General features: G+C 42.3%; 1 protein-coding gene across 2 annotated transcripts in view; it reads left to right on the forward strand.

Moving 5' to 3' along the window:
- Positions 1 to 20,440, forward strand: part of ldb1a (LIM domain binding 1a) — a 33,884-nt gene extending 13,444 nt beyond the window's left edge. Inside the window, exons 3-12 of one of the 2 annotated variants that reach the window (XM_036126633.1) lie at positions 10,294 to 10,396; positions 10,626 to 10,670; positions 11,813 to 11,888; positions 14,118 to 14,220; positions 14,327 to 14,499; positions 14,584 to 14,706; positions 14,792 to 14,869; positions 14,981 to 15,104; positions 16,501 to 16,643; positions 17,199 to 17,699. In XM_036126633.1, coding sequence (XP_035982526.1) covers positions 10,294 to 10,396; positions 10,626 to 10,670; positions 11,813 to 11,888; positions 14,118 to 14,220; positions 14,327 to 14,499; positions 14,584 to 14,706; positions 14,792 to 14,869; positions 14,981 to 15,104; positions 16,501 to 16,643; positions 17,199 to 17,411 — 1,181 coding nt within the window. In that variant the 3' untranslated portion in view covers positions 17,412 to 17,699. Of the gene's footprint in view, positions 1 to 10,293; positions 10,397 to 10,625; positions 10,671 to 11,812; positions 11,889 to 14,117; positions 14,221 to 14,326; positions 14,500 to 14,583; positions 14,707 to 14,791; positions 14,870 to 14,980; positions 15,105 to 16,500; positions 16,644 to 17,198; positions 17,700 to 17,972 lie in introns of those variants that run through there. The other variant, XM_036126634.1, reaches the window with a different exon arrangement.
- The last annotated feature ends 1,283 nt before the right edge of the window (positions 20,441 to 21,723 follow it).

The raw sequence follows: 21,723 nt of genomic DNA on the forward strand, positions 1-21,723 counted from the left end.
GGTTTACACAAGGATAGTGCGTAAGATAGCTGTGTTCATCTAGATCAGTTCTAACTAGTGCTATAGTTCTTAAACCTGGTTAGAATTTCACTGCTAAACCTAATTTATATATTATAAATGTTTTATACTTATCATTTAAGACCTTTTTATTGTTCTCTATGTGAGACACACTGCAAGTAGGCCTGAAAGTAATGCAGCTCAGCTCTACATAAATTATATGAGCATGTTCTTTTTTTTTTTTTTGGACTTCATAATCTATAAATACTAGAGGGTACATAAGACCTTGCGTGGGACCAGACCAGTTTTCCAAAGACTAAATTAGGCAGTCATCTCTTTTTCCCAGAACTAGTCTTGTCAGGTACTCCTTGTATAAACTAAATGTGACTCTGACTTGTTTTCAGACTAATTCAGGTTTTAATTCAATCATCCTATGATTCCTTATGTCATTTTACCACTTTTTGAACTTCTTTATTTGGTCCACTTTTTTGGGTGGGTGGTGGGGGGGAGACCTTTTTCAGATGTAAATAGCTAAGCCCACAACTTTAAATGTGAGACTAAGGATAAGGAAATGCAATAACTAACGAAAGGAACTGGAGACTCTGCTCTGAGCCCCACAGTGAAACATTCTCACTGCTTGCCAGCAGAGGGAGATGCTGCACTTTCACAGCTCTCTGCACAAATGCTCAGATTATGAAAACATAATCCAAGTAAATGAATTAGAAAGTATATCATCCAGTAAACCCGCACCATGAATTTTATTTTATTTATTTATTATTTATTTACTTATCTATTTCCTTGCTTTGGAGAATTGCAATTTTCTTTTTATTTTGTTGTGCATTCTTGCACAGTGACAATAAATAATTCTGAATCTGATTCTGAATGGATGATTCATCCATTGAATCAAATGGTGGTGGGAGGGGGGCAATCTCCAGCAGTTATTGGTTGAGAGGCCACCGACCGTGGACAGATCGCCAGTCTTAAATAAATGCACTTTATTCAAAAACCCTAACAGTTGGTGCATTGCCAAAGGCATTTAGAATATTTTTTTTTCTTTTACCCATGTGTGATTAATATTTAACTACTATAAATAACACCTTTAACTTTAGCCAGATTAAAAACAAAAGCGGTCACATTTTATATTGAGGATTAATAATGCCTGGCTTTGATACTTATATTGATGGAGTTATTATGGAGCCAGTGTCATTTTTTTCCTTAACTTGAGCAATAATGCTGCAAATATGGGGTGTCTATAAACAATTTCTTGCTCCCTTTGAAAAAAATACATACTGTGTTTTTGTGTTTATTTTTGTTGTTTTGTTGGTCCAGATATCTACTCCTTCCAGTGAGTCTAAAACACCCAATAATGATAATAATGGTCCATGAACACAAGTTTTTTTAATTTAAGGCATTATTTTTTTTAATAATGCCTTTTTATATCAGTTCTGGATCGATGCTAACTTTCACAATGGCATCATGATGTGACTTATTTGGGATTTTTACAGCGCTCTGCCTTAGTGAGTACATGATGGGGGGGTGGGGGGTTTGGTGGCCTGTTATTATGATGATATGGATGCAGGGGTATTATATCATGATGATTGCATTAGCTGAGTTCTTTAGCAGGACCAGGGAGGCATACACTCATCATTGAGCATCCTTTTCAGCATCCAAATATTTAAACATTGTGTACTTTACGTTAAAGTGTTACACATTTACACTATTTTTAAAATTACAGCTATATGACCAGATATTTAAATGTGTTGTACTGAAAATGTATGCAGTAGACAGGGTTTCTTTCTCTGCATGGAGTTTGTCTCTAATATTTTTACCCCTTTTTTTTATAAACTGCTCAAGCTGATTTGGACTGGATAGACAGCAACAGTCTTGCAACAGATCAGGAAGTGATAAACTCAGACTATGGCGTTTTGTTGCATTAATATGCTCCCGTTTAGACCTTTCCGTCGCAGCTCCGACTGTTCAGAGCCATCCTTCTGGAAGGTGAACCACAGCTTTGTCTTGAGGTTTTGTTTAGCCTGTAACAATTTTGTTTTCTTCAGAATTGACATTATGTTACCTCCATCCATTTTCCTGTCATCTCTAAGTAACCCACCTTTCCTCCACATACACCATTCGGGATGTAGGCCAAAAAGGTCAACTTTGGTCTCATCTGACCAGAGCGCCTTCTTCCTTCTTGCTGTGTCCCATGCATAGCTTGTGGAAAACTTCAAACACACTTCGTTATGACTTTTTTTTTTCTTTCCAAGAATACCTTTCTTCTCGCCACTCTTCCATGAGGCCAGTTTGCTGCTTGTGGTTTTTCTTTTCCACATGAGTTGTGGATCACTGCAGCTCCTCCAGAGTTACCAAGGGCCCCTTGGCTGCTTGTCTGATTATTGGTTGCTGGGTCTTGTGGTTTAAGTGGACAGCTGCTAGCCTCGTGAGACCATCCTGATCTTGCGAGCTTTCAAGGTTTCACTCGCAGATCAGTCTGGCTACTTTCTGTTAAAGAAAATTTGGAGCCGTTCACCAAACGAACGTCCAATCAGCGTTGGCTTTGAGGCGGGTTGAGGTGTGACGCAACGAGGAGCGACAGTTCAGTCTAAAGAACATGGCGGCTTCAGCCGATGAAACTAGCGTTAGCGTGGCTATGGAGCAAGTTTTATCGGAATTACAGAGTATTTCTTTGCTGAGCTAACGAGCCTTTACCTGCAGCAGCAAGAGTAGCTTGGCTTGTGGTTGTGTTTTCGTCGTCGCTCTGTTACGAGCGACGACAAATCTGATTGGTTTATTTGGCCCGTCTATCACCAACATAGGCCAATCAGCTAACCAGTATTTTCGCCCCTTCCCAAAATTACTTCAACGGAAGGTTTCCAGATGGATATGCGGAGCAAATCTATCTGGCGGAGTCAGGTAAGACAGCTGCACCTTCGTAGGTTTTTGGTTGAACCGAACTCTTTCCATTTTTGGATAATTGAACAGCTCAGTTGTTCAAAGTTTGGAATATGATTTTATGATGTAACTGATTAAAACTTCCACAGGCTTTATCCTTGCTGTGTTCGCTGGTATTCGTGATGTTGTTTCTTCATTGTTGTCTTCCAACACGACTTTGTAAAGGGAGATTGATACAAATAAAAATGGCACTTTTAATAGTTTGCTACTGCTTCTATTAGTAAAAAACTAGGAAGGTCATTTGTGATTTTCCTTCCACTAAAATGCCATACATTACTTTGTGTTAGCTTGCAATTGTAACAGGGGAGAACATGACAAATATTAAGTGGTATGAATACTTGTGTACCTGTACTTTTCTGTTAAAATAGTTCATTTGCGTTAACGCTGCACCTTTATGTTTTCGCTCTGTGCCTCTTGTGAGGATTGCACAGTGAGGATAGCTGTAGCTCTGCTGCATTCCAGGCCTGTCGAGTTTCCCAAACTGAGTGGCAGCTAAAGTGAAAGCCTCAACAAATGAGCGTTAAATGCACCCTGAGACCACAAAAGGTTCTCTATCCAGCAGATATATTGCTTGTAAACATGAAAGTGGTTATTGACCGAAAGTGAGGCTGCAGATCACATCAATTTAAGGCTATGGCAGCCTCGGAGCTGCAGTCCAAAGAATGATGCTTTTGAAAGGATTTTTCGAGAGCAAAATCTTTCCAAATAGTTTTTTTTTTTTTTTTTAGGACATAACCTTACCAATTATCTATTTATGGCTCAATGCAAAACGAATGAAAATGAAAATTTGAAAAAGTAAACACCTTTATATAAATGATGAGTATAGGGTATCAGCACGAGTTAAGGTACAATTAAAAATTATTTCTTAGAAAATATTTTTGTGGATTTACTTATGTAAAAAACTATTTTATGTGACATAAAGTTGTGGATATATTTAACTAGGTTAAAAAAAGTGTTGTTTTCCTTTATATTTAACTGATGACTTAAATCTATTGTCCCATGAGTTCATTTATCCAAAACAGGGCATTTTCTATATCTTTTAAACCATTTTTTTCATCCCCTTTTTTCCGTAAAATGTATTAGATATGATGTACAGGTATTAGAGTGGGAAGAATTGCATTTAAATGTACTAAATAAATCAAACCCACTCACCTGCTTACTATCTAATATCTTAAACTCACAAAGGTTCTCAAAAGTGTACAGCCATGTTTAAATGTAAGGTTTCGTGACGTAAAACAAAAAGGATTTTATAAGTGAATTCAAAAGCTTTAATGGGACGTAGATCCTGTACAATCAACCAAGAACACACATTTATTGCAAGAAAAAAATAAATCTTAAAAATTTTAATAAGCTAAACTCGTGGCATAAATGCTCACACCCTTAACTAATATTTTGCCAAAACTACACCAAAAGGTGCTTCAACACTCTGTCTACTTGATTTCAAACCTTCTGTGAATTATTGTAGATCTAGTGAACTATGAATAAAGTTCAGCTGTCTGAGGTGGATTACGCTGACGTTAACGCGTTTCATCCTTTAACCCTGAAGCCACAGTTGGCAGAGATGTTGAAACGGCTCAGAAGGATCTCACCGTTCGAAGGTATCAGTAACAAGTATAATAAAAAAAAAAACAAGAATAATAATATAGACCATGACACAGCGAAGGCAGTTACCCGCCTAATGAAATGAATTTTTCTCCAAATCGGATGAGAAGATGACGTTGCAGCTGGTCAGGAAGGCAAACAGCACTGAAGGGGCAGCAGATTGTGACAGCAATCTCCTGTATTCTCAATTCTTTTGAACTAAACAATAGCCTCCCTAACATAGAAAGGATTCCTGGATCAATGTGTGCTTCTGTGCTTTTTGTGTCTCTGCTCTGTCTTCTCTAAATCGGTCCAGGCAGATGACCGTTCACACTGAGCCTGGTTCTGCTGGAAGTTTTCTTTTCAGTTAAAGGGGAGTTTTCCTCTCCACTTTCGCTTCATGCTTGCTCAGTACGAGGGATTGCTGCAAAGCCATGTACAATGCAAACAACCTTTCACTGTGGCTCTATGCTCTTTCTGGAGTGAATGCTGCAAGCCAATGACTCGATGCACCCTGCTGTGTTTCCTTAGATAAAAAACTTTTTTTGACCAATCTGTCTGGATGATTTGATTGAACTGACTTTGTAAAGTGCCTCAAGATGACACGTGTTGTGAATTGGCGCTATATAAAATTTAATTCAGAAGCTACACAATTCTAAATAGTATGTTTGACACATAAAAAAACAAAAACAACAACCCCAAAACAAACAATCCTCACAGTGAAACATGGTGGTGGCAGTATGATAACCTGGAGTTACTTGTTCTCAGGTAGAACCACTGTTTTTAATCAAAGTGGATGAAGTTAAGAACAGTTCCAAATACCAGGTAGTTTTGGACCAGAAGCAGAGTTGAATGCCAGAGTAATCGTTACAAATGCATAAATTTTATTTTTTCCGGCAATGTGTGGGAAACACGTATAAAGAAGAGGGATTCCATTTTTCCAGTATCTCACAGTGAGTCAAAAAATACATCCAAATCAACAAAAACAATGACTTCATGAAAGCAAAATGAACGTTTTGGACTGGCCTGGTCAAAGGCCAGGACTTACTTTGACAGAAAATCTGAGAGACAGAAGAAGGCCTGAGGATAAGAGATGCCCTCACAATAGCTTTGTAGAACTTTTACGGGGCAGACTGGACAAAGTGAAGTTTTAGCGTACTGATAGACTCATGACAAAGCAGAGTAGATGCCGAAATCTAGTCAAAAGGGTTTGTCAACAAATGATCAATTTAAATAAAATTCAATTTTATTTATATAGCGCCAATTCATGAAACATGTCATCTCAAGGCACTTTACAAAGTCAAATTCAATCAGATTATACAGAGCGGTCAAAAATTTCCTATATAAAGGGAACCAGTTGATTGCTTCAAAGTCCTGACAAGCAGCATTCACTCCTGGAGAAGCGTAGAGCCGCAGGGAGAGTCGTCTGCATTTTCCATGGCTTTGCAGCAATCCCTCATACTGAGCAAGCATGAAGCAACAGTGGAAAGAAAAACTCCCCATTAACGGGAAGGAAAACCTCCAGCAGAACCAGGCTCAGTATGAACGGTAATTTGCCTCGACCGACTGGGGTTACAGAAGACAGAGCGGAGACACAACAAGACAGACAAACAAGCACAGAAGCACACATTGATCCAGTAATCTGTTCTACATTAGATGGTAATAGCAGGTGATCGGTCTTCTCTGGATGATGTCACAGCTAACAAAACGTCAGACCAGGTGTACCTACTATGACGAAAAAGAGAGAGAGCAAAAAGTTAAAAGCTGAAACGCAAAACTGGAGAACAGTAGAACTCAGTAGAGTGAGAGAAATAGACCCTGATGTCCTCCAGCAGCCTAAGCCTTTAGCAGCATAACTATAGAGATAGCTCAGGGTAACATGAGCCACTCTAACTATAAGCTTTGTCAAAAAGGAAAGTTTTAAGATTAGTCTTAAAAGTAGACAGGGTGTCTGCCTCCCGGACCAAAACTGGGAGTTGGTTTCACAGGAGAGGAGCCTGATAGCTAAAGGATCTGCCTCCCATTCTACTTTTAGAGACTCTAGGAACCACCAGCAGACCTGCAGTCTGAGAGCGAAGTGCTCTGTTAGGAACATACGGGGTAATCAGAGCTCTGATATATGATGGAGCCTGATTAATGAGGGCTTTATACATGAGAAGGAGAATTTTAAATTCTATTCTTAAAAGTGTGCACACTTGTGCTTTCAGGTTATTTCAGCTTTTCTTGAACAGGCAAACAAAACTGTTGACTTGTACCAGATCACGTTATTGTATCTTTTTTCTATATCCAAAACAGGATAGTCTTTTGAGAGCCTAAAGTGTCCGAGCGGATTCTCTTAGCATTAACATTTTCCGTCCTCTTTTAAAATAAAATAAACTGTGTTGTGGGAGAATGGCTGTTTCTCTCAATGGGAACCCACCTGGGGGGCCATTGGCGCACTGATGAGTTCCAGACAAAACAAATTGGGGGGGCCCCGGTGAGGCAGAGAGGGAGGGAGGCCTGTTTTTTGTCCGGCTCTGTGAGTCGGGATGGGCGGAGGAGCGCTGGAGGAGGAGGCGGGGTCTTCGTTTGTTCGCGTCTGGGCTGCAGGAACAAAGGGGTCCTGTCGTAGTACAAGCGTAGGTAACGCGGTCCTCCGAGCAAATGTCGGCCAAAACGTAGAAACGGCACCGCTTGCAGGTCGGTAGAAAGCGGCGGGAGTATCGGCGGGGCTTTCTCTTCTGTCACATGGCCGCCGTGGTTTGGACGTCGGGAGTGAATTATCCGCGCTGAGGACGCTGGAGCTTTCCTCCATCCAGCCGCTCCGGCTAGCAGCAGCGAGGCTAGCTGGCTAGAGAACAGCCGAGCCGAGGCGCTCAACGACCGCCGACTTTGACCGAACCTTTCTCCGCAGGTAACGGTGACCGGGAAACACAAAAAAACTTTTTTGTTTTTTTCTTTCCCCCACCAGAGACCCGTCCAGCTGCGGGGCCCGGTAACAGCAGCGCACCGACACCGGCCGCCGCTTGGCGTTCGCGAGCTGAGCGAGAAGGCGGCTCTGGTGGTCATTTAGCTAGCGTGTTAATAGCTTAGCAATGGCCGTTTGGTGGAACAACGGTTTAACAACGGTTACCGTTAATGAGGAGGGCGGGCGCGCGGCCAGCGGCGGCCTGGGCCCCGGCAGCAGGACGGGGGGAGCTGCCGCTCTGCTGGGCCCAGTGCCGGGGAACGCTGGACCGGGCCGGGCTGCTGTGGAGGCTGTGTTACTGGCGGAGGGCCATCCTCTGGAGGCAGCTCCATTGTTTGCGGTACGGGGAGTTTGGGCGGACTATAAGCCAGGGCTGTGAAGGCTGCAGCTATTTACTGACCAAAGTAGTAACGCTTAATTAATGTCTTTATTTATTTATTTGTTTGTTTGTTTCCTGTTTGTTGTTATAGGTCACGTTGGAAGTGATGTTTTTGTCAAATTTCAAAATCTAGAATAGTCTCTTTTTGATTTCTCCCATATTTGACCATTTTAATCACGTGATATCATTTTTTTTAATTGTTTAAAGTGGTGGCCTTTTTTTGTTTTTGTTGTTTTTGCATTTAATTTGCATAGCATTGCGGCACACTGAACACAGATTTAGAGTAAAGGAATGGATGCAGTCTGATGGGGCAGTAACAGGTCAGATGTAAAGCAGTGAAGGAGTCTGGCTGGGTCTATTTATGTGGACAGCTGGGCTTTACGGCTCCCGTAGGATGGGTGGGAGCTGGTTTAACTGCTGGGCTTATTTACCTTTTATGCTACTCATCCTTTATTACTACAGCATTAGGTGGTTATTTGAACATGCACATTTATTAGGGCATATTAGGGGTTTTGGCTATTGTTGCAAGTATGGTAAAGGGATATCTTTTTATATATTTATATATAAAAACAAACTCATAAGTTTGCTAGAGATGTACCAATCAGGCTTTTCTTGGCTGATTGCTGCCCCACCCCTCCTCCTTTTTAGTCTGACCTGCCAGTTCCAATTAAATTAGATCTTATCTAACACAAATGAAAACAAGTGTGCTTTGGATTATATGATAGAGAACACGCGTTTTAATCCAACATAAAACGAAGGAACGAGGCACTTTGAATGTATGGATCGATTTACGGACCAGAAATAATATCTCAATATTTTTAGGCTGAATGTTGATATACGATTTTTATCTTAGGGTGTTTTTTTTTTTTGTTTTTTTTTCATAAAATAATCATAAAAAGGCATCCGAATCAAAGCTTCAGCCCAAATGTTTCGCAGGCACATTTTGTTTTTAACCAACAGCTGTAGGTAAAAAATAAGAAAGGGCTGGAAAAATAACCCACTGCAGTACATAAAAGTATAGTTATAACACAACATAGAACATCCCAATACAATATAATATAGTCTCATGTCTCTTTAAAAAAAAAAAAAAACTCAATATATTGCCCAGCCCTAGATCAAAGCACATGTTCCCATCAGCATCCATGTGCTGATCATGTGTTTACTCACATTTAAAGGTCACTGTTTTTGCTAGCTGCAACGTTGTTTTGATCTATATACATTTTTTTTAAACTTGAGTATTTTATTAATATGTATGTGGCGTGGTTGGTTAGTTTCAGTAGACTGAGCAAAGAGTTTAAATATAGGAGGGAATGCGGTCCGGGACTGATGAATAGGACTGTGGGGTGGGGCGGAGGGGTGGAAAGGTCAGATGTAAAGCACATAATGCCGTTGTTGAGCTCCCGCTGCAGCTTCAGCCCTTATCATAATGGGGGAGTGGAACATGACCTGCCGTGGCGCTCTCGGGTCCGCTGAAGGCCGGAAGAAAAGGTTGAAAGGAAATGAGGGAGGGTTGCTGTTTGTTCAAGTGACTTTACGCCCGGCTAATGAAATGTCTCTTGTCTGGGGTTGTTCTTGGTCAGTGGCTCTCCCACCGCTGGGTTCAGACAAGTATGATCCAGCTGTGATCTTTTTTTGCCAAACTGCCTGAGAATATCTGACCTGGAAAACATTTTATCAGAGAAATGATAGCCAAGCTTTTGGGAGTGTTCCCATTTATCGACGAGAAAAAAAAAATGGCTCCGTCCACCAAATCTGGGTCAAAGGTCCGGGGCTTATAATGTTTTTGCTGTTTCGGTTCAGCGCCGTCTTGATTATCTACGAAATATTCTTGTTTGTGCATCGATTGCATGAAGTTCTGGGTCGTGCCGTTTGTGGATATTCATCAGAAGCGGAGCTGCAGAATAGATATTTTTTTTTTTTTTTTTACATTGTTAGAACATGGCTGCGTTGTCTGGGGAAAAGGGTTAACAGCAGCCGGCGTATGAAGTGGGGGGATGGGTAAAGGAAGTAACTTGAGGGGGGAGTTGTGCACACGCTGGTACACAAAGAGTAGAGGATTGTATTTTTTTTTTGGGATCATACATCCGATATAGAGGGTTACATTTATCTGTACAACAACAGGCCAGGCCCACCTTGGCTTGCATCTGCCTACTTGACTGATTATTTTCCTCTCACATGTGTAAAGGCTAATAAATGCCCTCCTGGTGATTTGTTTTCTTGCCCATTTAGGAGATTGGAGGCGCATTAGATAATGAATGCGGCAGGAAATTGTTTTGGAGGCCGGCTTTCATTTGAGCAAATCGCAACCAAATCATCCAACATTAGATTACTTAGTTGATGCTGTGGTTTGAATGCGGTAAATCCAAAGTAATCTAAATCTCCTTTTTAATTCTCTACCCCGCCCCCTTTCTGTTATTTTTTTTTTTTTTTTTTTGGCCAGGCTGTTCGTCAAAATCCTTCAAGCTGTACTCTCCTAAGGAACCCCCCAACGGTGGCAGCTTCCCCCCCTTCCACCCAGGCGCTATGCTGGACAGAGATGTGGGGTAGGTCCGGTTGAAGTTGTGAATCGCTAATTGGTGGCGTAGACCTAGATAAGTGTAAGGTTGTGTCTTATTTAGTCTTTTTTTTTTTAATCTTAGTCAATAATCTTTTTTTTAGAGTTGTGCATTTGTGTTATTTTAAGTATTGGGGTCATAAGAATATAGAACTTACAAATAGATGAGTAAAAAAAAAAATCAATAATGACTTATATATTGTTTTTTACATTTGTAGGCCTACACCCATGTACCCACCGTCATACATGGAGCCTGGAATGGGGTGAGTGTGCTCAGCTTGGAGCATGTAGACCTGGACTGCTGTTGGTTTAAAGTCGCATTTTGATGACGTGACCAGCGCTGTTTTTTTATCATCGGTCAGAGGTTAATATCTGGGAAGCCCTTATTTAACCCCGTTTATTGGCTGTGTGTGGCTCCAGCACTTCTTTACAGTCCTAAAGTATGCCGGGACGTGTTTTGTTTTAAAACGGGCTCTGTCTGAGGCGTCGAACACAGACCGCAAACTTCGAGTGTTTTTAATTTCCTACTAGCAGAATAAAGCACTCAAACATCTCAAACCGTGCTTTAGTAAAAATCTGTACTTGGTTTAGGAAAATTCACTTTAGATTTGACAAATCTAAGTATTTATAGTTGATTTAACTTAAAAAAAAAAATAATAATCTGGTGCTCTTAACTTGGAAAGCACATGGTACCACAACAAACCAGATCTGTTCATAGGACCACAATAAGGCATAGACTCTATAGAGATGGGTTTTATGGAGGGGTAATTAACATTAGTGTTAGAAATAAGAAGGCTTGTTTTGATTTTGCTAAAAGGCACGTGGGTAACTCCCCTAATGTATGAAGGCAGGATCTCGGGTCAGATGAGACTAAATTGAACTCTTCAGCCTCCATGGAGAAGCTGTGTCAGTCTGCCTGTGATTTGAAACTGGGATGGAGGGGCACCTTCCAGCAGGACCGTGACCTGAAGTTTACTGCCCAAACAACTCTGCAGTTGTTTACGGGGAAATATTTAAATGTCGTGGAATGGTCTAGTCAAAGTCCAGCCCTAAATGACAAGTGAAAAGCATCCAACATGAAGGAGATGTGGCGAGCTCATAGAGACTGATCCAAAAGACAAACAATAAAATAATGTTGTGCAACTTTTATCTTTTGACAACCCCTTCAAGAGAAATGCAAATTGCTACAACTGTTTAGCTTTTCTGTTGTTTCAAATGTTGCTGCTAGAAATGGTTGTTAGGTGCACAAGCATCAGTTTCCTTCAAACCTATGAGAAACCATCGCTGAAGGCGGTGAAGGCAGTCACTAAATAGACTGATGATGATGATGATGATATCGGACGTTGATGGATGATTTTAGCTGGTTTCATTTAGGCTTTGTGACTCCAGCGTGTTTCTGTTTCAGGAGACCCACGCCGTATGGGAACCAGACAGATTACCGGATATATGAGCTCAACAAAAGATTACAGAACTGGACAGAGGTGAGCACTGTTTAAAATGTTTGTTTTTAAACCATATTTTAACATTTTCACCTCGCTTAAACTGAAATCCTTAAGTCCCACTGCTGTGGGAAATAACTGATCCCCCGTGTACTTACTGAATAAAAGCAAACGGTGAGTCCATCAAGTTGCAGGGTTTTATTGAGGACCAGAGTGGAGACAAAGTAATCACACCCCTGGCTGCTCACACCCTGCTTTATCGGCTGCATTAGCAGCCGTAACAATAACGGCTCGTAATCCAAACATTTCCAGGCTCTCACAGAATACACAACCATTGACCTTGATTAAACAGAGGAGGGTGAAGCCGTCTCCTCCCTGAGTGCAGCTGCTCACATCCTTTTTGATGGAGATGGGATTTCAGAACCCCACGCTTTAATGTTTCTGTTCACATCCACACGTTTAGATAATACATTTGGTAGCAGAAATTTTGCAGAGTGTCCCCATTTTTCTATACATGTAGTCTGGTTTTGGTTTGTATTGAAGTTGCGCTGTACCTATTTTATGCTTTGTGCATGACACATCGAGCACATCCAACCTGAGCACTGTGCCTGGTGGGTATTTCACAACCAACACTTTTGTAAGAACCAAATCTTAATGGAAAGAGCAGAGCTGTTATTGCTGTAAGTTTGAGCAAACACAGTTTTGTCTCTGTAGAAAAGAAAAGAGTTTTTTTTTTTTTTTTTTATAAAATGTACTTTTTTTTTTTTTTTTTGTAAAAACAAATAATTCACTTATCAACTTTTATATTTCATTTACTGTACATTCATCACTTTGTTTATCAAATACGCGGTACAGAATAACCGGGATAAGCTGCATAGAGTCTGCAACACGTGTTAGAATACCTAAAACATCTCTGGTATCCACCACGCTTCTCAAAATACACAGAACCACAAGTACAGAATAAGATTTCCTGTCCATTCTTTACAACAAAATCTTTCCATATATACGGTTTCTTAGCCAGATGTATTCAGCTTTTGCAGGTTTGTAGCACCAAAGGTTCTCCCAAACATTTGCTGTTACACAACTATATAGGATCTCAGTGGTGACATAAACTCCGCCCAGTTTTTTCCCAACGATTCTTAAATTTGCCAGATTGTAATCTAACAGAAAAGGTCAACTTTTCCATCATATAAATGTCATGCTTTATTCAACGCAATCTTCCCTGTTAGGGGTCCCTGTCTTCAGCCATCACCCAGTAATGGCTTTTATTGCTCACTGTGTTTTTTTTTTTTTTATTAGTTCCTCACTACAGTGCCTCTATTGGAAGTACCTTAAAGTTCAAATAGAAAACCACATACTTATAGTTTCTCATCTGAAAATTCCAGCATTTTGTTGTTTTATAGCATAAAATAATTCACTAAGATAGCAGACGCCGCTAAATTCCTCCTTCAGTCACGTGACCCGCCGTCTTAGCCACCAGGAGGCGCTGTAGGATGTCGTGACGTCAGTTTAGTCAAACACGATATCAGGAAGTAGTCGTTTTTACATAGCGAGTCGATATTTATTCTCCTTTGTGATGGAGTTTTTAACCTTAAACGAGGACGAATACGAAGCTAGCCAATTGGATGTTAAAAAACAAAGAGTGACGTTTCAAGCCATGTGCTTTTAAGGTGATAGTTAGGCGTGAACTCCAGGACAACACTGAGGGAAGTGGAGAGGGGAGGAGTAGTGATGATGATGACGTTAGTAGGCAGCATGGCAGGGATAGAGGTTTAAGCCTTTCCAGATCCAAATTTGACGCAAAACAGGGTCCGTCGGATAATTAAACATTCCTTTCCCCGATCCAAAGCCGTTCTCACAATTGGCAGCAGTACAGTAGACCACTGTAGTGACTTTTTAACCATCCTTTCAGAGTGCTTAACAATGCGAGAAGCGGTGGTCCTCGACACGCGCTCGAGGATGTTTGACTACACCGACGTCACGGCTCTGTTTTCGTCAGCAGACTGCTCTCACTGGGGGCGCCCAGCATACTGTAAAATTCTGCTGATTTTTATTATTTTTAATTTTTTTTTTTATTACTTGGAGCATTTTTAATCGCGATTTCGACCAGCCACATAGAGAGGAAAAAAAAATGATACTCTACCATCACACACGATAAAACTGCTCTAGACGCACTCCTTTCTATTTGAACTTTAAGAGACGGCGTTGGTTATGAAGACCCTCTTTGACTACTTTTGTTAGATGGGTTAAAGTTTCTTCCTCTGCTTGCAGGACTGTGACAATCTCTGGTGGGACGCCTTCACCACGGAGTTTTTCGAGGACGACGCCATGCTCACAGTCACTTTCTGTCTGGAGGACGGTCCCAAGCGCTACAGTGAGGAAGAATTTACCGCTGCTTTGTTGGGTCTTGTAGTTTCTTTTGACGTCCTGGTCAATTTAAAAAATAAATAAAAACGTCTGTTTTCTCAATTTTCTTGCAGCTATCGGCAGGACGTTGATTCCTCGATACTTCAGAAGTATTTTTGAGGGCGGTGCAACGGAGCTGTTCTACGTTTTGAAGCATCCAAAGGAGTCGTTTCACAGTAACTTTGTGTCGCTCGACTGTGACCAGTGCACCATGGTGACCCAAAACGGCAAACCCATGTTTACACAGGTAGGCCGTCCTGTATAGCCGTCCTGTTGAATTAAGGAAAGCTGCTCCTCTGCGGTTCCTCTGAGCCTCTCTGCTGTGGTTTAGGTGTGCGTGGAGGGCCGTCTGTACCTAGAGTTTATGTTTGATGACATGATGAGGATCAAGACGTGGCACTTCAGCATCAGGCAGCACAGAGAGGTCTTACCAAGAAGCATTCTCGCTATGCATGTAAGTGTCGACGCGGCGTCCCGCTGTTGCACCAAAGCATTTATCGCTCCTCATCACCGTCCGTTTTAATCGTTACCCCCCCAAGGATCCCCAGATGCTCGACCAGCTGGCTAAAAACATCACCAGGTGTGGGCTGTCCAACTCGACGCTCAACTACCTCCGTGTAAGAAAGTCTTCCTTTTAAACCCCTTGATTCCTTTTTTTTTATTTCTCACTCCGTCGGTTACTGCTAAGGTACAGTCTTTATATTTTGCCGTTCTTTGTTTCTCTGAAGCTTTGTGTGATATTGGAGCCGATGCAGGAGTTGATGTCCAGACACAAGACCTACAGTTTGAGTCCGAGAGACTGCCTGAAAACCTGCCTTTTCCAAAAGTGGCAAAGGATGGTAGCGCCTCCAGGTGGGTCAGTTCTGTGCTCATAAAGTGTGCGCCGTTCGCATCAAAAACTCCTGTATACGCCAAGAAACGTAAATGTTTTATATATTTTTTTGGACTTTGTTTTATTTGTCAAACACATTGCTGCACATAAAATGTGACGTGGAAGGAACACAAGGGAACCTCATTTACTGTTAACCTGACCCTAGCCAGATTAATATCGCTCCGCCTAGCTTCACTCACATCCATCTGGGACCTCTCCCATAGAGAGTGATTTCTCCAACCAATTTTATTGTCTGGCCAATCAGGAAGCAGGGCTGGAGTTTCATAGATGTGATGTAGTGGAGAAGCGACTGTGATGTGAGACTGTTTTGATTCAGACAGCAATGGCGGCTCGCATCGAGGAAGCAAGCGTTAACATTGATGCTGCTATTTCTTCCGTGTTGTCCAATCTACCTAATATTGTTTCATTAAAAGAACATCAGAGAATGGCTCTGAAGGCTTTTGTTGGTGGAAACCATGTTTTCGCCCTTCTCCCGACCGGATTTGGCAAGTTTTGTTTTCCGGGGCGCGCCCGTGGCGGTTAGCGGTTAGCGCGAACCATGTTAGGAGGCCTTTAGTCCTCAACGCGGTCGGCCCGGGATCGACTCCGACCCGCGGCGCTTTGCCGCCTGTCTTCCCCCTCTTCCTGTCAGCTCACTGTCAATAAAACGCGTGCCTCTAGAGCCGCAAACACATAAAAAAAAAAGTTTTGTTTTTTCCTGCGTCGCTATCATCAGCGTCACGGTTAGCTTCGGTGTGAGTGGTTGAAATAGCACGTCGATAAAGATGACAGACAAGTGGCTTATCCAATCATATGCAAGGATTTTTGATAAGGCCCAGCCTTCAATAAAGGCAATTCCTATGGAGAGGTCCCAGATGGATGTGAGTGGAGCTAGGCGGAGTGAAATACATCTGGCAAGGGTCAGGTTAATTTACCGTTATACCGCTGAAGAAATTTCCAGTGTGACCAGATGACTTCAGAAGTCGCCTAATTGATAAAGAGTCAACCCGTGTGTGATTTTAATCTCAGCCTAAATGCATCTCTGAAGGCCTCTGAGGCTTGGTAGAGAGGTTTAAGTTATAAAACAATATCCCAAATTGGCAAGCCCACAAAGACACGACCATCCATCTAACCTGACGGGGGGTATGGGTTAGAGGCCCTGAAGGAGTCTGATAAATTCTTTGTTTAGAGATCATCATAAAGTGTTGAATTTAAACTTTTCCACAAAGATTGTATCCTCCTCCTCCACCTGAGCAGTGGACCCGTGCAGCTCCTTCAGAGTTACCGCGGGCTACTGTAGCTTCAGATGTGACGATTATCTGGAAACGGCCCGTAGAAACCGTCGCTTACGCACCGAACCTTCTCTGATCTCCGTAGCTGAGCCAGCGAGACAAGCTCCCAACAAGCGGCGGAAAAGGAAAGTGTCGGGTGGCAGCAACGTGAGCTCCGGCGGAGGCGGCAACAACAACAGCAACAGCAAAAAGAAGAGTCCGGCCAACAGCTTCTCACTCTCCAGCCAGGTACCTGTAAGCATTGCTTCTTCTTGACGGATTATTATTGATTATAACAACAAGAAAAAAGGGGGGGACAAAAAGCTCTGAGGTCATATTATGAACCAACCAGCAGGTGAAGGTGATCTAAATTTGATTCAGGGATAAGTTTAAATTTGTTTAAATCTAATAAGGTAGACGGTAGACTTCCCCTGTGCGCCAGTCCTGGGCTGTCCCTGGTCCCCCGGTGCCACAGCGTGGAAGTAGAGGATGTAAACGAGAGCCCCGCCTGGGCTTTTTGGTAGAAATGTGGTAGAAATGCCTCGCCGTGACTTTTCATCAGGACCGTTGGGTTTGATGTCAGCCGGCACCAAGCTCATCAGTTCCTAATTTACACCGTACAGCCGTCTTTGCTCGCCTGGTTGCTTGATTGAGCTAATGAGACCCGAGGTGGAATGACCAGATGTGGGGGGGGGGGGGGGATATAGTACACAAGTCGTGGCACAGCCGTAGATTGCGCGAGCACCCCTCCCCCCCCCCTCCATTATGGGGATAATGTGTACCGGCCCTTGCTGTCCCCTTTAGGATGTGATGATGGTGGGAGAGCCCACACTGATGGGAGGGGAGTTTGGTGACGAAGACGAGCGTCTGATCACGCGGCTGGAGAACACGCAGTACGATGGGGCCAATGGCCTGGAGGATGAGGACAGTTTCAACGGCTCGCCCGCGCTGGGGGCTCGCTCGCCCTGGAACGGCAAAGCCCCCTCCAGTCAGGAGGGCAAGAATGACAGCTCCTAGTCCCGCCCCCCCCCCGCTTAGACTGCCGTAACCCAAGCCAGACGTGACACTTAACGTTCAAACCTCCTGGGATCCTGCTTCAGCGAAGAAACGGGCCAGGGAGCGTTGAACCCGTCTTTAAAAGCCGTCCCACCTCTGTTTAAAAAGCGGAGTCAGCGAGAGACGTTAAAGCCGGCGGAACGACGGGCCTGGCTGCTCAGAGGACTCTGTTGCACATAGTTAGTGGTGCCCGGTCTCACCCCTTTATCGCTTAAAGGCACGGCAACAATTCGGGCCGGTGCGTCCCGGCAGAACGCTCCCAGCTGCGGCCTCGTCAGTGGGTTTTTGTTCCAACCTCGGGTCTCTCAGCTGTGCGTTTATTTTGGTTTTTGTTTTTTTCCCCTCGACGACGCACCTCATTGTTTCTGTTGGTCTCACTGTTCCTGAAAGAGAAATGCTTAGCCCTCATTCTTATCTTGACTCTTACCTTTTTGCAGGCTGTAAAACGTCAAACTATGTGCACTTCAAGTGTCGAAATTCTGCGTTCAGTTTTTTTTAAAACTCAATTATTTGTTTTTGTAGGACCTGGTTGGAACAAAAACCTGTACAGTGCCGGAGCTTGAGGACCGGAGTTGAGAACCACTACGCAAAATCTGTTAACACACACACTCTCACACACACTCTCTCTCTTTCTCTTTCTCTCACACACACACACTCTCACACACACACACACTCTCACACACACACACAGACCGACCAGTGCACGCACCAACAAACACTGTCGCCTACATCTGTGGCCCCGAACAGTGAGGTACTGAAGAGAGGTGGTACGCAGCATGTCTGGACCCGAGCACCAGACGCCACAAAGTTGTGTTTTTATTTTCTATATTTTAGACTTGTTTTTGTTTTGTTTTTTTTTAAATGTAAAGTATTTGGAGGAAAAAAATGGCAAGCAAACAATAACTCCCCAGGATTTTCTTTGCACTGTTTCCCACTATTAACGGCAGTCTATTTTTCTTATGAAATTGACGTGTATTATTATTATTATTATTTTTTTTCTATTACTGCTTATGTAAGAAATGTAAAACATTTGAGACCTTCAGTATATTAATGTGTAAGTATTGCTGTTAGATCATTCTTAATGTGATGGTAATAACTGTACGCCTTTGTCATCCATCGTCGGGCAGAGGTGTGGACTCGAGTCAAACATTTAATAACTTTAGACACGACAACAGACTAGAAACTCAACTCTGACTTTATCACCAATGACTTCACTTGGAATTGAGCCTTTTGAGTAGAAAATGCTTTTTTTTTTTTTTTTTTTCTTCTTTAATCAAATAGTTAATATTTACTGTGAAAACCTTAGTGCAGTTTTTTTTTTTTTTTTGTGTGGAAAGTTTGGAAGCTCAGTTTTAACTTCTTGTTTGTGCAAGAAAATACAGCCGTTAAGCCTCATTAACAACTTTAAGGAAATTAGTGTTCCCCTGTTATTAAATTTAACATTTGATCAGCTTGCCTGTTTAAAAATGAAGAAATCCCAAGTTTATGACTTTAAATTTGATCTGAAACTCGGCTGTCTTTAGCTCCAGACTTGGGGACGAAACAATGTCTTGGTCCCACCTCTGCTATCTGGCCTCAGTAATAAACATCTTATTGTTTTTACTACGGCGCTACAGCTGATCGGGTGCGAGTCCAAAGCTGAACTCCGGGTATTTGTTTCCCAACTGAATCTCCGTCTGTTGTCCACTCCTTGCAGAACTGTCTATTTTGTCCTTAAATCTCTTATTCTTCGGGGGCGGGGTGAGGGAGGGAGGGGTGTCTTCAGAAAAGTATAGTGACAGAAAACTTCTTGAATTTGCTACTCAGAATATTTTAAAAATCAAGTTTTAACTGGATTGTAAAATAGGAAAACTTTTGTATTAACTTAAGCTTCCCAGCGATGTTTTTAAATTACAATAAAGAAAGCTGCAGACCAAGGAGCTCCATGTAAAGACTCTTACACACTGCGCTGTGTTTATGTTTCATTTTTCTGTTGGCTTTCCTCCTAATGTTTGTGTCTGTGCTTGTACATTTTTAGGTAGTACTTTCTGTAAAAGTCCCTCTATGTATTCCTTTTGAACTAAGAGAAACTCAATCTAATGTAAAGAGATAAAAAAAAAAAAAAAAAGCCCAGTAAGTTTCTTTTATTATTTTAAACATGATTTTTAACGGTACAATCACTGATGAGATAACTTTACCTTCATTTTGGCAAACTATTTATTTTTCTATGTACTGATTTTTTTTTTTTCCCCCACATGTACAATACTCATGACTATATCTGGAGGAATTTGCGGTGCGGCTGCTGAGTCGGACTGCTCATCACGGTGATTGTGTGTTGCTTTGAAATAAATCTTAACGATCCAGGCTATTGCTTTCTCTGTTCACGCACCTCATACCTGTGCTGTAAGTTTCTGCTCTCTTAAAAGTCAGATCCTTGTAAATAAAGATCAGAAATCTCAAGTTTTTTTTCTGTGCCACAGAATCAACACAAATGTATAGAAATCTTTATTTTAAAGCACACAACTTGGGGTAAATTCCCCTATGTGGCTGTTAAATTGCTGCATTTTAATTCGCTGTCGGTGTGCAGGTACACAGTCAGGGGCCTCGGCAGCAACAGTAATTTGCTAAATCGTCCACCAGGGGTCGCTCAAAGCTCCCAAGACTGAGCAGCTGGACAGAAATTCCTCCATCACCGTGTACAAATCCACCATGCAATGAGCTGTCGTGTTCCAAACCCTTATTTCATTGTCTCCCAGGCTACTTTTATTTGTCTTGTATCAGTTCAGCAGGCGGACACGGAGTCAAATCTTAAGGTCGACCGACCAGCACCTTGTGCTCTTTATAGATTGACCCAACATGAGGAAATATAAGCGAGTGTGAGGCAGAGATGGAGATGCACCTGTAGCTGGCTCTTGTAGCACCTCGTCCATAGGGGTGGTTTTATATATTTCTTTGCCAGGTTTCTGTCAGTAATTATTGTATGTTATCAATAAAAATGGATTTTCACTGAAGAGCAGTCGTCTTAATGGGCGGGGGGAATGCGTTTTTTTTGTGTGTAAAGAATGAAGCTCTGTGGTGACATCCATGTTTGGAGGAAGTGAGCCGGTGAACACGGTGCCTTACAAATGTATCCACACCCCCCTGAGCGATTTGTCACAGTACAAACAGGAACATTGTAATTTATTAGACTATTGTGTGACAGCAACACAACGTTATGCATTGTAAATTAAAAGGAAAATCTGCATATATGTTCAATCCTGTCCAGCTAACTTGCTGAACAACAGCATCTTCTGCCCTTCATGCTGATACCGTCACGTTTAAGCAGCAGGGATGGTTTGGCGTTTGTAGTTTTCCGCTATAAAGTGCTGCATTTCGGTCGAAACGTGCTGTTTTGGTATCACCTGAGCAGAGCGTCTGCTGTACATGTTTGCTGGGGTCCACTAAATGGTTTGTGGCTGACTGCAAATGAGGCTTCTTGTGGCTTTCCTCTAGCAACTTCTCCATAGAGGCCAGATTTCTGGAGAGTGCAATAGTTGTCACGTGGAAAGCTACTGCCACCTGAACAATGAAGCTCTGCAGCTCCTCCAGGGTTACCGTAGGCCTCCAGGCTGGTTCTGGAGTTATTGCTCTTCTTGCTTGGCTAGCCAGTTTAGGTAGGAGAATGCTTGGTAGGTTTACTATACCAACATTTTAGGTGATTGAACAGCACTGGAGGTTTTTTTTTATATGCATGCTTACAAACAGAAGTGCATACTATATATTTTTTTCTGGTGGTGGTTTAATTTTGATGTGAAGAGGTAGAATAGGTGCCAAAGGTCCAGACAAAATGCATGAAAGGAAAATAAACTATACTGTTATTGTTTCACCGTGTCCCGTCTACGGTGACGCACCCTCGGTGGACCCAGTTCTTTTTACCCAGTCAGGCGACCCCCACTTACCTATTACCTTGAATGTAGGACGCATAAAACAGACAAGTATACTTTTAGTTATATTTTATCTACGTAAAGACAGAAAAATAGTTACAGTCACACCAGCGCTGATGGGCCCCTGATTGGCAGGAAGCCCCGATTTCTCATCACACAAACATTATATAGGTATCTAGGTACACACCCATACAAGGGCGGTACACATCCAAACTGTGACATCAGCAGAGAAACTGTGTCCCCTCCGGGGTGGTATCTGATAGATATGTGCCAATCTTTTGGGTCAGTGCCATCTAAGTGTGCCATGCAATTCTGGGATAAACAGCTCGTTCCACTTGACCTCGTTGATATCCTAACAATACGGACATCGA

Source organism: Fundulus heteroclitus, chromosome 22 (assembly GCF_011125445.2).
Source record: "Fundulus heteroclitus isolate FHET01 chromosome 22, MU-UCD_Fhet_4.1, whole genome shotgun sequence".
NCBI lineage: Eukaryota > Metazoa > Chordata > Actinopteri > Cyprinodontiformes > Fundulidae > Fundulus > Fundulus heteroclitus.